The sequence below is a fragment of the Brassica napus genome, chromosome A5 (assembly GCF_020379485.1).
Source record: "Brassica napus cultivar Da-Ae chromosome A5, Da-Ae, whole genome shotgun sequence".
Taxonomy (NCBI): Eukaryota; Viridiplantae; Streptophyta; class Magnoliopsida; order Brassicales; family Brassicaceae; genus Brassica; species Brassica napus.
In genome coordinates, this window is record NC_063438.1 from 24,396,477 (window position 1) to 24,413,419 (window position 16,943).

General features: G+C 36.1%; 3 protein-coding genes across 3 annotated transcripts; 1 reads left to right on the forward strand and 2 right to left on the reverse strand.

The window, feature by feature from the left end:
* The first annotated feature begins 3,801 nt into the window (after positions 1-3,801).
* Positions 3,802-5,681, forward strand: LOC106452294 (probable polyamine transporter At3g13620). The gene is made up of 2 exons (XM_013894362.3): positions 3,802-4,201; positions 4,304-5,681. Exons 1-2 carry the CDS (start codon positions 3,940-3,942, stop codon positions 5,473-5,475), a joined length of 1,434 nt encoding a protein of 477 aa, XP_013749816.1. The 5' UTR covers positions 3,802-3,939; the 3' UTR covers positions 5,476-5,681.
* On the reverse strand, positions 5,635-7,568 carry LOC106452295 (feruloyl CoA ortho-hydroxylase 1). The gene is made up of 2 exons (XM_013894363.3): positions 6,783-7,568; positions 5,635-6,346 (listed from the first exon to the last, which is right to left on the reverse strand). The coding sequence occupies exons 1-2, from the start codon at positions 7,292-7,294 to the stop codon at positions 5,773-5,775; spliced, it is 1,086 nt and encodes a 361-aa protein (XP_013749817.1). The 5' UTR covers positions 7,295-7,568; the 3' UTR covers positions 5,635-5,772.
* Positions 7,569-12,365: 4,797 nt separating this feature from the next.
* On the reverse strand, positions 12,366-15,139 carry LOC106345398 (IQ domain-containing protein IQM2-like). The gene is made up of 7 exons (XM_013784597.3): positions 14,966-15,139; positions 14,397-14,825; positions 14,128-14,308; positions 13,949-14,037; positions 13,776-13,866; positions 13,338-13,682; positions 12,366-13,252 (listed from the first exon to the last, which is right to left on the reverse strand). Exons 2-7 carry the CDS (start codon positions 14,798-14,800, stop codon positions 12,632-12,634), a joined length of 1,731 nt encoding a protein of 576 aa, XP_013640051.2. The 5' UTR covers positions 14,801-14,825; positions 14,966-15,139; the 3' UTR covers positions 12,366-12,631.
* Positions 15,140-16,943: the final 1,804 nt, after the last annotated feature.

Here is a 16,943-nt window from a genome sequence, read left to right on the forward strand (position 1 = left end):
AAAATATATTGTAAATTAAATTGTAATTTATTATCCCTTATATATTAAAGGAGAAGCATTGTAATAAATGCATTCACACTATAATAGACATGTGGCAATCTCACAATGATTTGATAATAAATATACTAATGCGTTCACACTATAATCATAAATGTATTCACACTATATATTTTGTATTTTTAAATATAAAACCCGCATGCATGGCTCCAATAAAACTTTGAATTTTTCGGTTCGAATCAAAACAAATAACGAATCAAAAGCTAAACTGTATATATATATATATAGTGCTTTTATTGTTTACGGATAAAGTTGGGCAAAATAGTTATAAATTTTGATTCGATTCGTTATCCTTTTTGATTGAACCAAAAATATGGATATCCATAACTATACGAAGCAAATCAGATACTAAAATACAATATCAAACAAAAAAAAACAAATCACAAATACCAATTTTTTTAGAAACATATATCTAATTCGATCTTTTATATGCATATATATACATATATGTACAGTATTATATATATATATATATATTATAATTTATATAAGTTTTACAATATTTTTATGAATTAAATTTATTATTATTAGGTATTAAAATTTTAAAAAGTTAAATAATATTTTTTTTTGTAATAAAATGTTATTATTAAATTTTTCAGTTATTTAAAAAATTTATTTTATTTATGAATCAAATCGGATATTCTTTAAAATTTTAAATCATTTCGGATATGAGAGTCACTGATCCAGTGGCAAAATATTGAATCAACATGAATGCCTCCAAATATTCGGATATTCGATTTGTGTCCACGTCTATTTATGAATACAATTTATTTTCTTTATATGAAAAAAATTCACTAATGTCAAGTCCGTTTTAATTTTTAATTTTTAATTAATTTTAATTTTATCTTTCATGTCTTATTTTAAATAAAAATATCATTTAATATTAATTAACAATATCTTTATATATTTGTCAACTATTTTTATATATTTTTACATACACATAAATGTGCACCTTGACGTGAACACCTTGCAACTAAGTATTTACCACAACTGAAGTATCTATTTTATTTTTTGGAAGTTGGAATATATATTGTTTTTCTTAATGCTTCTTTCACTACCGACCAAATTGTAGTGAAATAATTTGTCTTAATAATTTTTCCTTTTCTTGAACTATTATCCGTTTACAAACTATGATATGAAACCTTGGTTCGACATGACAACTATCTAAAATTGATAACATGAAAGAAATAATAGTAATGTTTGGTTTTAACCGAAAAAACTAAAAAATCAAATATTCTAACCGAATAAACCAAAATATGTATTAATTTAAAATAATAGTTATATTTTAGCAGATTAAAAACCAAAAACTAACTTAAAACCGAACCGATATCCAGATTAAACATATTTAATGTGTTTTTATTAAAAAATAACGAAACTAATAATCACATTCCGCGCAAGGCGCGGGTTATTACCTAGTTTCTTAATAAACGTGAAAACTTTAGAAAATCGAATAGAAAGTACTATTTTGAACAGTATGTCATATTTAATATTTTTTACCAACCAATAGCAATTAGCAACGTGGCAGTGCACTACTGGTTAGTGGTTACGAATATGTATATTTTTGTGTTAATTCGGTGTATCGACATTTTCATTTCGTTATGGTCAACGGGTCTAGTTCATACTTACAAGTCCTTTTTTTTAATCATCCCGTTAAATGATGATGATAGATGGTTTGGTAGTCATTATCAAAGTGTTTGGTGTAGTTTTAGTTGCTGTCACCAGTTGTGAATTTTTCTAATAAATAAAATGATTTGGTGGTCATTATAAAATGTAGCGCTCTCTAATAAATAAAAAACCCACGACCTGAAATATAATCTGAACCCAAGATAAGTACTTATCTAATGAAAGCCTAGAATAATGTAACCCAAAATTAGTTTGAAACGAAAAGCAATAATGAAAAGGTTGAAGATGTTTAATGCGAAAGAGAGATCAGAAGTGCATCATCATGATATCATCGATGACCCACTAGAGCTTTTCCAATGGTGGCAATGACATTTAGCGCACCTCCCACTAGAGAATTTGTGACTGATATGTTAGTTGTTGTTTCCTTTCAAGGTGTCTGATACTCCACAACGGAGCGACTGGAAAGTGAAAGTCCTATGGAAGATACAAATACCCTAATTAACATAAGTAAGAAAATAGGAGATTTCAAGCTGGATGTGAGTTCACAGACTCTCGGATTATTGTAATGCTGGGGGAGAACGGTACTGGGCGGAATCTTTGTTTTATGACTCCTTTATTTTGGTTAGAATTTGAAGGAATAAAACAAGTATATCCTCATGCAGGTAGATGCATTCCTACGTGACGAGGGTGTAGAATCAGGGATGCCAGAGTTTAATGTGTCATACAAACCTCAAGTATATGATTGGAAGCGCGAGTGTACAACACTGAGACAGTTGTTACATGATAAGATACATGATGCATATACACATCCTCAGTTTGTGTCGGATGCAATGAGACCGCTTCAGATTGAAAGGTTGTTGGATCAAACGCTAAATAAACTTTCAGATGGAGAGAGGCAGAGGTTTGTCATTACTTTATGCCTCGGGAAGCCAGCCAGATATCTATCTGATTGATGAGCCAAGTGCGCATCTAGACTCAAAGCAACGGATCACATCTTCAAAGGTCATAAAACGGTTTATCCTAAACACGAAGAAAAGAGATTGAACTTTGAAGTATTCAGTTCCAAAGGTTCACCCACAATTTGAAAATCATAGCCGATAGCACTTCCATTGCTCAAACTAAATGTGATTCTTTAGCTTTCTGTTTTGTTTCTTCGTTATGTATAAAGGTATCTGCTTAATCAAACCCAAAATGAAAAGCACATGTCAAGATTACGGTCTTTTATATTATATATCATAACTTGGGAAATATTTTGTATTTGAAATTTTTTTTTTGTCACTGAATATTTAATTAAAAAACTAAAAATTAGAAATGATTCCAAAGATGGTCCAAATCATGATGTCCACTATAAAGGAAATGAGCTTGAAGAGCCTTTTTGCTGCGATTAAGTTTTCCAATCTAGAAACATGAGAAAAAAATTAATGCAAAACCATTGGATGTTTTTTTTGGAAGAAGATCAGTCTGAGAGTCTGGCCTAAGCATCTTTTACAAACAAAGGTTGACTGTTTTCTCTCTACTTCGAACCATCATATTTGATGACTAATATGATTTTAAGCTAATAGCCTATTTAATTACAACACAAGTGACATGAACAATTTTTAGAAGGCTATAACATGCAAAAAGCATTAGTCAAAAGAGACATGCAAAAAGCCAAAATATCTATTAGATATTAAATATAAAATATATAAAAAAATTGTTTTAAAGTATGACGGTTATGCACACTTTAAAACATGTTTTGCGAGTTTGTGACTTCATTAATTTGGGTTGGTAGATACTGGTGGAGACTATAATATACTATGCACACTTGTTGATGAACATTCAATTTTTATAGTATGAATACTAAATTACTAATCCAAGCCGGAGTAGGTGGAAATATGCTTGGACTAAACTACTAGTATAACATATCTTTCGCCGGAAACAACTCTAACCCTTTCTCTTTAATGTAACCGACAAACGTGGAGTATTGATTGATCTATCAACCAAAAGCAAATAATAAAAACAATAACTGATTAATAAATTAGTACGATAAATACAAACACATTGAAATTGGATGGTCCCAAATATTCTGCTAAGATTCAGTCTGATACGACCAACTGTCATCCAATCACATTACGTTTCTCATATATTATTTTGGATTCTACAGCTCATAGATGTATAAGTTTTCTTTGTAACTTATATAGATAAGTTTCATTCTTCTCTTCGAGGCTCTTCAATACACAAGATCCCATGATCTGAATCAAAAGAGAAAAAAAAACACTAATGGCAATTACAGAAACATCAAGATCGAGCCATGAGCTCCCAGTAACAACCCCTGGTTCAACCACATCAACCGCGAAGAAGCTGACTTTGGTCCCTTTGATTTTCCTAATTTACTTCGAAGTCGCTGGTGGTCCGTTTGGAGAAGAACCAGCGGTTCAAGCGGCTGGACCGCTTCTAGCGATTCTCGGTTTCCTCATCTTCCCTTTCATATGGAGTGTTCCTGAAGCCCTAATCACCGCTGAACTCTCCACCGCGTTTCCAGGTATATCATCAAACCAAAACAAAAAAAGATCTAAACACTTTGTACCCTAGACAATTATATGAACAGTACTTGTGTTGTGGTCTAAACTTTACTGATCTTCAGGCAACGGAGGGTTTGTGATATGGGCCCACAGGGCTTTTGGAGCTTTCGTAGGGTCAATGATGGGCTCGTTGAAGTTTCTGAGCGGTGTGATCAACGTTGCTTCGTTTCCTGTACTCTGCGTCACTTACTTGGACAAGCTATTCCCTGTTCTTGAATCCGGATGGCCAAGAAACGTCTGCATATTCGCATCGACCGTGGTCTTATCATTCCTTAACTACACTGGCTTAGCCATTGTCGGCTACGCAGCTGTTGTTCTCGGTCTAGTCTCTCTCTCACCTTTCCTTGTCATGTCGGCTATGGCAATCCCTAAGATTAAGCCTCACCGTTGGGGTAGCTTGGGAAGCAAGAAAAAAGATTGGAACCTCTACTTCAACACGCTCTTCTGGAACTTGAATTTTTGGGATAATGTCAGTACTCTTGCAGGGGAAGTTGATAACCCTCAGAAGACGTTCCCTTTGGCGCTTCTCATCGCTGTGATCTTCACTTGTGTAGCGTACCTGATCCCTCTTTTCGCAGTCACTGGTGCTGTGTCTGTAGATCAGAGCAGGTGGGAGACGGGGTTTCACGCGGAAGCGGCTGAGATGATTGCAGGGAAGTGGCTGAAGATCTGGATTGAGGTTGGCGCTGTGTTATCGAGTATAGGACTTTTCGAAGCTCAGCTAAGCAGCAGTGCTTATCAGCTAGAAGGTATGGCTGAGTTAGGGTTCTTGCCTAAGTTCTTTGGGTTGAGATCGAAGTGGTTCAACACTCCTTGGGTTGGGATTCTACTCTCTGCTCTCATGTCGCTTGGATTGTCTTACATGGACTTCACAGATATTGTAGCCTCTGCTAATTTCATATACACGTTAGGGATGTTTCTAGAGTTTGCATCTTTTGTTTGGTTGAGAAAGAAACTACCTGAGCTGAAGAGACCTTACCGAGTCCCCTTGAAAATCCCAGGGCTGGTGGTTATGTGCTTGGTGCCTTCAGCGTTTTTGGTATTGATCATTGTGTTTGCTACTAAGATTGTGTACCTAGTTAGCGGTTTGATGACGGTAGGAGCAGTTGGTTGGTACTTCTTGATTAATTACTTAAGGGAGAAGAAGATCTTTGAGTTCAATGAAGATACTGATCTACTTGATAATGGTAATGGAGAATGTAAAAAGGTTGAAGATCATCATGACTCACGATAGCATCTTCTTATTAAAAAACTGAGATAGTTTTTCAATTCAATGTAAGTTATACTTCTTAAGAGAGGTCCTTATCTCAACTGAAAAGTACCAGCTTCCCAGTTCGAATGATATTAATATTATATTATGTGGTTTCGGGTCTGGTATTAAGAAAAAAGGTTATGCTTTTGTAACACTTTTTTATATAAGAGAAACTGTATACAACACAATATGGAAGAGAGTCTTCTTTATTCACTCACAAGCAAACACACAAACATGAAACAAAACAAGAAACCAAACTCCATTTAGGTCTGGTTCTGATCATATCTTGGCGAAGTCAACGGTTTTCTTTCCATCATGTGCCTTCTTGAAGAAGTACCTGACGTAATCAGAGTACACAACGTCTTTATAAATCGGTTCCTCACCATTTGCGACCACCTCAGGGAGAGGACCAATCACTGACTCTGGTTTTGGATTCACAAAGATAGGAACAGAGATTCTGTTGTTACTACCGTTAGCTAAGACACGATGCTCCACGCTCTTGTAACGACCGTTGCTCAAGATCTGCATGGCGTCTCCTATGTTGATGACAAAGGATCCAGGAACCGGTGGCACGTGAACCCAGTTCCCTGAAGATAGAGAACGCACGTGGAGGCCACCGATTTGGTCTTGTAAGAGAATGGTGAGGGAAGAGACGTCTGAGTGACGACCAACGCCAACGGTTAGGTCAGGGTTAGGACAGATGGGATAGTAGTTGAGGTTGACTCGGATTGAGCCCATGAAGAGTGATTCTTTGGTCTCGTCTAGCTCTTTCACGTTGAGATTTTTTCCTAAATACTCTAGAAGCTTCCGCACCATTGTCTTGGACTTGTTCATGTACTCTAGAGCTTCATTCCTAAAATCAAGAAAATCAAGAATTGTTTATATGAATCAATGATTTAAACAGATAAAGATATGATTCTTAAACTCCCTTGAAAACATCAGGACAAAAGTTTGATGCTCGGTTAGTTAGGTGTTCATTTTTTAAAAAAAAATTTAAACCAAGCTAACCAAAATAAGCAAACCAAACTAAACGAAATAATCAAATTTTAACTAATTATATAACCAATATTTACCAAAATTATCTGAATTCTTAAAACTTTAAACAGAAACCAAAATATTGCTTCATTTCGGTAAAATTTTCAAAAACCAAAATTAACCAAACCAAATTTCTTTGGTTCAATTTAGTGAGATTTTTACCGAACCAAACTAACCGAAAACTAAATTACCCAAATCGATTTAACGGAATAAACTGAAACCTAAACAAATAAAGATTTGATTTTTGAACTCACTTGCAAACATCAGGCCAAAACTGTTCAGCTTCGGCTTCGGACACAAAGAAGAGACTGAGATAATCTTTCCACTCGAGAGCCTTCTCAGCACGAGGACTGAAACTAGTACCGAACCTAACATTGGTCGTCAGAGAATTCTCCTTTGTGAACCTGCTCTTCTCCTCAACAGGAAGATTAAAGAACCTGTGAGTCGCAGCCTTCACGTTGTCAAGAACATCCAAAGGAACTCCATGGTTGATCACCTGAAAGAAACCCCATTTCTCAGCAGCGTCACAGATAGCTTCAGCGACTTTGTTCTCATCAGGGTCCGACATGTCGATGACTGGAATAGCTTCGTCTGTCTCGTTGACGAACTTGTTGATGAGACGCTCTTCAAATGGTTGAATGTATTGGTCCGGAAGAGCTTTGATTCCTGTTTCTGACAAACCCTTTACGCCATTGCCTTTGTTGACCACGAACTCGGTTACTTCAGCTGGGTCTGCGAAGTTAGCGGTAGAGAGAGTTGGAGCCATTTTGGTTGAGACTTGGAATAAACGTTGGAGCGTTGGATTTGGATTGTGTTGTGAAGATTAGTTGCAGAGAGGAGAGAGTATATAAAAGAGAAGGTTTTGAAGAAGAGAATGAGCGAACAACCTAGATGGCATGCTTCGTCTACCGTTTTACTTGTTCCCGCTTACGTTCTTTTATTTAAATTTTTTTTTCGATTTGTATTTAATTAGTAATGTTTCAAATATTTAGTTCATTAAGATAAATTCTATTTCATATGGATATGGTCAGCTGACTCGGCTTTTGAAACTGGCATGTTTGCTAATTATCTTCGAGTAATTGAAGTATATCACGTTAATCTTGGCAGAGAAAAAAAAAGAATAACACGTTACTTTCTATATAATATATACTATTTGAATTTGTAGGTAATTCCAATGAAAATTATATATCTTTCATTAGTTTTGACATTTTACAAAAATGCAGGTTCTTGTGGTTGTAATATAATGCTATTCATGACTCAAAAATCAATGAAATTTCAAAGTTCATCCATTGATATGCTAGATTAGTTTTGGATTGGTTTGGTTGAAGGGTTACTAACTGTAGTGATCCAGAAGTCATACATACGCTTAATAAATCTACTTAGTACGTTGTTAATCAATATGTTCTGGCCTTCTTCTTTTTGAAGACAATGTTCTATCCATCATCGACAACACATAGTTTAGTTAAATGTAGTGTTTGACTCTCTTTTTTTTTCTAAATTATTACGAATATGTCTTTATATGTGGTCACATCTAATAATAGCAAACTTTATAGGCGTACACATTGCAGTCGTAAGGTTTTCTTGTGACATAACATAGATAAAACTTTTGATAAGTAATCCTGATTTATTCATTTGGTAGGTGGAGAGGCATGGACTATGCATGGTTCTTGTTGCGCCAAACAATCCATCATTATAACCGGGGTTGTTTTGACCAAGCCTAATGGGCCTTTCAAAAGCCCCAAATTGTTCTCACCAGGAGCTGAGGGTGGTCCATATAAGAAATAAAATCTGTCTCTTCGAGGACAGATTTGTCTTTCCACGCCTCACATCAGTAGGGTTCGTGAGTCTTGAGATGTGAACCAGCGCCTAGGGTTTTGAGTCTCCACTGAGTTTTCCTGAGAGAATCGAGATGAAACTTGCGGTAAAGGTTAAATAAAAGTTAATAACAATATTTTGGAAAAAAAAGGAGAATATTGGATCAATTATGTTTGTTGCAGGCTTTTGCCAAAACATACAAAGCGTTTAAAAAGAATCTAACACTTTTTTAACCTATCATTTCTTGTTAAACAAGAAAGGAAATAAACAAATGAAATGCTTCTCTGTCACAGTAAAGGGGGAAGGAAAAAGAATACAAAAGAATTTCTAAGTCATCGTTCGTCACTTAATGTGTAATTTAAAAATTTCATCAGTTACGAAAGTGTGATGATGATATGACTCCAGTCTGCAGGTAATGACACTCCTCGCCATAACGGTGACATCTGAGGCGTTTGCGTGCTAGACAAGGAGGAGAAACATAGTCTTGAAACAGAAGCATTTCACAGTGACGAGTTGACTTGTTCAAGTGCTTGAAACTGAAGCTCTGATGGGTAATCTCTTACACAACCTATCCTTGGTCCTGCACCTGTTGTCCACTTGCAAGATAGTTGTTTCCCAAGTTGGAAAGATCTACTTTCCTTCTTTGAATTGATCCTTTTTAGGATTGATTCTTCTGGAATCTTCACTACCTCACTTTTTGCGGCTGACTTCTTGATGTTCTTGTTCTTCTTGTTTTCTTTTCTTCTTTTTCTTGTTCTTCTTGCTTGCACAGGCTCCACGGAACACCACGTACAGCTCTGATACCATGTTGAACTTCTGTTTGACATCTAACTCACGGCCAGCTCCTTCTCTTTTTCTCTGTTTTTATGTCTCACTCTCATTGTTTTTGCTTGTATTTCACTTACACAAGTACACACTCACTCTCTTTGATTAAACAAAGAGAGAGTGTTGGAGTTGTATCCTTTGACTAAACAAGAAAAAAGAAACAAAAGAAAAGAAGAAGAAGAAAAATGTGGAAGAAGCAAGAGCGAACAAAGTCAAAGGAGAAGTCAAAAAAGTTGTTGGAGTTGTTTGACTTTTCTTGTAAACTTAGTCTAATGCCTAAAGTAGAGGTATTAGGCTAAAAGTCTAAATATGTGTATGTAGTAGTTGAGAGAATCTTAAAAGTCTTACAATATGTGTAGGATTGTTTGTTTGAAATATGTGTGTGTACGGTAAAAGTCCAAAATCTCAAAGTCTAAAAACAAGTGGGAATGGTTAGGCTAAAGTCTAAATATGTGTGTGTAGTAGTTGAGAGAATCTACTATAAATATGTTGTAATATTGTGTGTTTGAAATCAACAAGAAAAGAGTTAACAATGTAGACATGAAAAGTGTTCTCTCTCCTCTCTCTACAGCATAAACGAACCTGAGAGAGTAAGAGGTCAAGCCAAGAGAGAAAAGTTGAACAAAAACTGTTCAGCTTCGGTGACAAAGAAGAGGCTGAGATAATCTTTCTCTGCACGAGGACTGAAATTCGTACCGAACCTAACATTGGTCGACAAAGAATTCTCCTTTGTGAGCCTGCTCATCTCCTCAAAAGGGAGGTTAAAGAACCTATGAGTCGCAGCCTTCACCTTGTCAAGAACATCCAAATCAACTCCATAGTTGATCACTTGAAGGAAGCCCCATTTCTCAGCAGCGTCACAAATAGCTTCAGCGTCTTTGTTCTCTTCGGGGTTCAACATGTCGGTGACTGGAAAGGCCTCATCGTTGACAAACTTATTGATGAGACGTTCTTCAAATGGTTGAATGTATTGGTCTGGAAGAGCTTTGAGTCCTGTTTCTGATAAACCCTTTACGCCATTGCCTTTGTTGACCACGAACTAGTTGCTTCAGCTGGATCTGCGAACTGTGCCGTAGAGAGTGTTGGAACCATTTTGGTTGAATAAGGATTTGAGCTTTGGCTTTGGATTGTGTTGTGAATATTAGTTGGAGAGAGAGAGGAGATAGTATATAAAAACAGCTTCAACACCATCCAAAGCAAAGCTCAAATCTTTATTTAACACAAAGCTCAAAGCCAAAGCTCAAATCTCTACCGCACAACTGGCAAATCAAGCTCAAGTAACCGAGTTCTTGGTCAACAAAGGCAATGGCGTAAAAGGATTATCAGAAACAAGAATAAAAGCTCTTCTAGACCAATACATTCAACCATTGAAGATCATCATCATTCATCAAGGACGTGCCTATATTGTTATGAAAAAGCCAAAAAGTATTAACCTTAGGCCCCCACATAATTTACAAAATTTGAGGTTCCAAATCTCTAAAAAGTCTTTGTACAATAGTATACAACTAGTTAAAATACTTATGTTTATGTTTTCTACTTGAGTTCAAAACCAAGCATCAAGAAAAATATTGTTAATATTATATAAAATTCGTTTTTTATTTATTCAAAATCTAAAGAATGTTTTTTTCTCAAATGTGTATATATAAAATACGTTTGTATTTTAAAATTATTTAATTGTCATATTTAGTGGTGTGAATGTTAATTTTTAACATACTAAGTTTTATTTTAACATATAGGAATTATGATGGCCTTTTTAGTTTTTTTTTTCTTAAAAACTAATTAGTTATTTTTCTGATTTTTCAGAAACTTAAAGTATCTTTAAAAAATATGAAAATGATTTATAAAAACGAAAATTAAAATCTCTTAAAACATACTCCTTGTTTTTGACTGTTATTTTTAATTTAGTATCTTATATTATTTTAAATTACATTATAATTATTGTTTTAAATATATATTATCGTGTTTTGCCTCAGCCCCTGAAAGGGTTGGTACGGCATAGGGGTGGGCACTTTACCCGATATCCGAAGTGGCACCCGAACCCGATCCGAAAAAACCGAACCGAAATCCGAACCGAAGTAGCAAAATACGCGAACGGGTATTGAATAAGGAGAGGTTGGATACCCGAACCCGAACGGATAATACCCGAACCCGAATGGATATCCGAAGATAACCGAACATATGTATAATTAACCTTATGTTTCTAGTTTATATCTCTCATTTTATATAAAATATTTATATTGATACTACACATACTTTAAGTTCACATGATATACATACAATTACGGAAAAAATGATTTGCTACTCACTTAAAATGCATGTCAAGTTTTTTATTTCAAAAATTAAAAAAAAATAACTAAATTAATGCCTTTTTAGTTTTAAAATGTTATGTCCAAATTTATTAACCATTCAATCTATTAAAAATAAAAAATTAGTTAACTAAAAGTTATATTTTTAAATACAACAAACTTGAGAAATGAAAATTTTAATTTTTTTTTTCAAAATCTAAATATCCGAACCCGATCCGAAATAACCGAATCTGAACTAAAAATACCCGAACCCGACCCAAAGTACAGAAATACCCGAACGTTCTAGACCTCTATACCGAAAATCCGAAATACCCGATCCAAACCCGAACGGGTACCCGAACGCCCACCCCTAGTACGGCACTACATTATGTGTAGTCTTCTCTAATAAAAAATAGCAAACGATATAGTTTGTGTTCCAAAAAAAAAAAAAAAAAAAAAAAAAAAAAAAAAAAAAAAAGCAAACGATATAGCCTGCCGTACGTACACATTGCAGTCGTAGGAGAAAAGGGAAGAAGCCAAAAGATTTTCTTGTGACATAACAAGGCTGAAATGTTTTGACTTGATTTCTTCGGTTGGTAGGTGAAGAAGCGTGGACTAGGACTAGGGCATGGTCGTTGCGCCAAAAAAATCTATTAATCGATACGGGGCTTACTTGACCAAGTCTAACGGGCCTTTCAAAACCTTTAAACTTGTTCTCACCAGAGGTATAGAGTTCGTATAAGGCAAATAAGCTCTCTCTTCAAGGACAAAGTTGTCTTTCCACGCAAGCATCACTAGGGTTTGTGAGTCTTGAGATGTGAACCAGAGCCTAGGGTTTTGAATCTTCACTGCGTTTCCTGAAAATCGAGCAGAAATTTGCTGTAAAGTGGTAAATAAAAGCTAATAACAGTATGAAAAAAGAGGCGAATCTTGAACCACTTGTGTTGTGTATATTACAGGCTTTTGCCAAAAACAAAAAAGAAGCTAACATTTTTTTATACATGTAATTTCTTGTTAAACAAGAAACGAAATAAACAAATGAAATGCTTCTCTGTTACAGTAAAGGGGAAGAAAAAAAAGAATACAAAAGAATTTCTAAGTTATCATCGTCACTATTCACACAAAAAGAATAGATCAGATCGAAAGAACTTAATGTGTAATTAAAAAAATTTCATCAGTTATGAATGTGTGATGATATCTGTAGGTAATGACATTCCTCGCCATAACGGTGACATCTGAGGCGTTTGCGTGTGAGACAAGGAAGAGAAACAGAGTCTTGAAACAGAAGCGCTTCTCGGAGACAAGTTGACTTGTTCAAGTGCTTGAAACTGAAGCTCTGATGGGTAATCTCTTACACAACCTATCCTTGGTCCTGCACCTGTTGTCCACTTGCAAGATAGCTGTTTCCCAAGTTGGAAAGATCTACTTTCCTTCTTTGAATTGATCCTTTTTAGGATTGATTCTTCTGGAATCTTCACTACCTCACTCTCTCTGGTTTCTTCTCCTCCTCTTGGTGAGCTATGCTCTGAAGGAATTGGTTCTTGTTCTAAGTCAAAAATCTCTTCCTCCTCCTCCTCATCATCACCAGAATCATAGTCTTCAGATACTTTAATAGACTCCATCTTTTTCGGTGTTTCGGTATTAGCCATCACTGGAGTTGTTTCTTCTTGTATTGGATCAACCTTGTCTTGCAAGATAATGCTCTTCTCAGGCTCCAAATCCTCTTCCAAAGAATGGTTTCTCATGTGAGTGCTTCTTTGTTTGTAAAGAGAAAACTCATCTTCATCTGTAGGACTCATCTGAAACACACAAAACAAAACACTTATAAGAACACAACCCTCACAAACTCAAGATCTAAAAGTCATTCAAATCTCTTTCTCTTACCTTTACATCAGTGATATCAACATTGTTCTCTCTTAGGAAAGAAAGAAAGTCCAAGAAATTCTCTTCAGTAGGTTGATAATGTCCACTGTGTGGCCAAACAGCCTTAAGAACACCACTCTCAACAACTAATCTCCCTGCAGCAACAGTAGCTCCTCCAGCTAAGAAGCTTGAATGTTGAAAGGTACCCTTCTTCTTCTTCCCAACGTACAACACTTTCGACGTGCTGAGCACGAAAATCCATTTGGAATCACTTTCTTCCATTGAAGAAGTATGAAGCATCTCTCCGCTGTTCTTGTAGAAGAACTTGCCTTCTTCCACAACAACCTCATAAGCTTTCCTTTCCATCTACACAAAAGAAAAACATGAAAATAATAAGAATAAGTTTCTAATTTATCGGTAGAGTTACTTGTTGAGCAGGTAAAAGAAATAGATACTAACCGGACCAAGATACTTGATGCACTGTTGCTGAAGTTTCAAACGAGGACACTTCTCCACAAGATTTACTTCTTTTCCCTCGCCAATATCAAGCCTGAAACATTTGAATCTAAGTTTAGTTTTCTTGATCTTTTGACATAAATGAGAAAAAAAAAGAGTAGGTGACAAGTAGTTACCAGTAGAAGAAAGGTTCTCTACTCTGACAGTGGAGCCATTTGTTGTAGTAAAAGTGCAGGTTGTGTCCATACCGATGCCTCGGGTCAATCTGTTATATACCAAAATGCATTAAACCAAGATCCGATTTCAATCCAAAAAGTTGTACTAATAAAAAAAAACTAGTCTATATAAAACTTACAGCTTCAAGCCAATGTTGTAGAGCAAGCTTTTGTGCTTTTCCATTCTTGGACAAACCTTTACCAACCTTAGCTGCTCTAGTCCTAGCTCTAGACCACCTCGAAATCGCGGTTTCGTGTTTCTCAATATCAAAGAAAGATATAGAACTTCTCTTCAGTTCAGCAAAATCCAATAGCTTCCACCTGTGATTGAAACAGATTAGATCACCACAACACAACTAAAAAAAGTAACGTTTTTAAGGTTTGAGATTAAAAAAAAAAAGAAACTAACCAGCTTTGCTCCACGAGAACTGCACAATCAGCCAGCTTTCTCCTCGTACGGAAGCTCTTGTAAACTTTCTGTAACTTAATAGCAGCTTCGTGTTTAGGGTTCTTCGGATCAAGAACTGAGAGTTCACTAGCAATCTCTGCATTGTCTATCTCAAAGCCATTCTCTATCATTCTCTCCAGCTGCATCCCTTTGAAGCTGACAGACTTCTCAACAACCATTTTACCACCAGATCCAATAGATTTCAAGATCGTGGGCTCGAGAGTTCTGTCACTGAAGTTAACGGATCTTTTGGGAGTTTTGCACTCGTTGTCATCTCCGAAGCTTATGGACTTAACGGTGATGGAGTCTAGAGAAGTCTCCACGTCTTCTTGCTTGGTGAACGGATAGGAGAATGAGACTCCCATTCAATAGATCCCAATAGGTTCTGACCTGAAGTGAAACATGATGAATCTGTTAAAAATCAAAACTTTTCGGATCTGGAAAACAGAGCAAAACAGAGTAATTGAAAACAAAAGATATGTATATATATAGAGAGAGAAGAATCAGTTGTGGTAAAGATGAGTAAGTACCTCGAATATTCGCACTTGATCAGGTTTTGTCAGTAAAAGCTCGTTTGAGGAATCTTGAAGCTTTCTCTTAGCTCTTCTTGAATCTTCTTTAGATTCTTTTCTTTTCTTGAGGATTCGAAAGATTTCTTTGTTCTTGTTTTTTTTAGCTGAAGAAGTAAATGAAGCTCACAAATCGCAAGTTACAAACTCTTCAGGAATGGAGTTTATATATATAATACCGTACTCCAGGACAGATAGAGAGAGAGAGTGTGTGTGTCTTAGAGAGAGAAAGAGAAGCGTCGATATGTCCAACCACGTGTTTGTAGCTGCAGAATATTCATTCTAGGTCAAAAGTTCAAACTCAAGATTTTACTTTACCTACAAGCAAAATTTAAATATGTTGTGGGTTTATTTATAGCTAGAAAAGGTTTTTAACTGTATCATTTTTCTGAACAAATAAAGCCATTTCTTTTTTATCATCTGAATTTGACTAGATTCATTTTTTGGTATATTAATTAGTTAGTAGAATTTTAACGTCACTATGATAAAGTGACGTAGTTGCACACGTGAATCTTTAGGTGAATACTATTCGTTGTTTTAAAAATACTGTTTATTAGTAATATAAAAGAAGCCCAATGTTATTTCACTATTTGTTTCAATAAAATGCGATTTGATGAAATTTCCTTCTTCCTTTCGTAGCGACCCACAGAATACTACTCTATTCTTTTTTTTTTTCCACTGGAGTGTTATTAAGAGTCAAAGCCCAAACGAGGGACTAAGTCCAATACAAAAAAACGAAACGCTACAAAACAGGCCCACTATACAGAACATCTTCAGGCCCTAAACCCAAAGAAGGAAATCGTAGAGGAAGGAAATCGAGCAGCATCCACCACGTGTCCGGTTGCCCAGCAACCAATGGACCACGCGTCAAGACGACGACGATACACTTCCTCCGGTGCCAGAGATGATGCACGACGGAGCTCCATCAACGGCGAAGCCACAACGAAGAAACAACCGTTCAAACAGAACAGCTTTCATCAAAGATTCATCGAGAATCCAAATCTGACAGATCAAACGTCTCGGAAAAGATAATCAAACGACTACAATCGAACCAAAACCTTCGATTCTCAATCGAAGGATCAGAAGGAGAGTCAATTGATCGGAGGACCGCAGAAAAGTTGATTAAAACGAACCCGGGAAGATCCCGTTGATGAACCGCCGACAACTTCAGAGAGAAGAGCGAGGCGGAAAAGCCAGCCGTCCAATCACCTGAAAGAAAGCGAGGACGCCGGAGTCAAAAGCCGAACGACCACCGGAGAAGAAGGTGCGACGTTGGAGGCAAAAGCCGGACGACCACCGGAGAAGAAGGTGCGACGCCGGAGACAAAGCCGGTCGATGGAAACCGAAGCCGGATAGAAAGCCCTAACGATAGGCTGAGGATCGCCGGAAAAACCAGCGTAAGACTAACGTCGATCTCTCTCTCTGAAAGATACGAGAGAGTTAAGAGAGAGACCTCCCGGCAATCTTTTGGTTAGAATACTACTCTATTCAATCAAAAGTGTTTTGGTGGGTCAATAAAAACAAAAAAATCATGGAATTAAATAAGCATATAACAGAGTGATATCATTTGTATTTTTTAATGTAACGAGGCAACGGAATATTAATTCGAGCTTTGCATCTAGCGACACTGCATGTATTGCATAATTTATTTATGTACTACATAATATACCTTCAAATACACCACACAATACATGCATGTGTTCTCTTGAAAATTAGATCGATAGCGACTTGTGTCCTTATATGTCCCTCTAACACACCAAACATATCAACTCTATTATCGAAATACATCTCTATTCAACAACATCTTAGTCAAATGGTACGTCGCCATTTAATTTTTAATGTTAACGCAAAACAAAGTCGACTACTAATAAACCGGTATTAACCAATAATAGATGCGTTTTTGGCATATATTAACCAAAAAGTGAAAGGACGCGAAGGT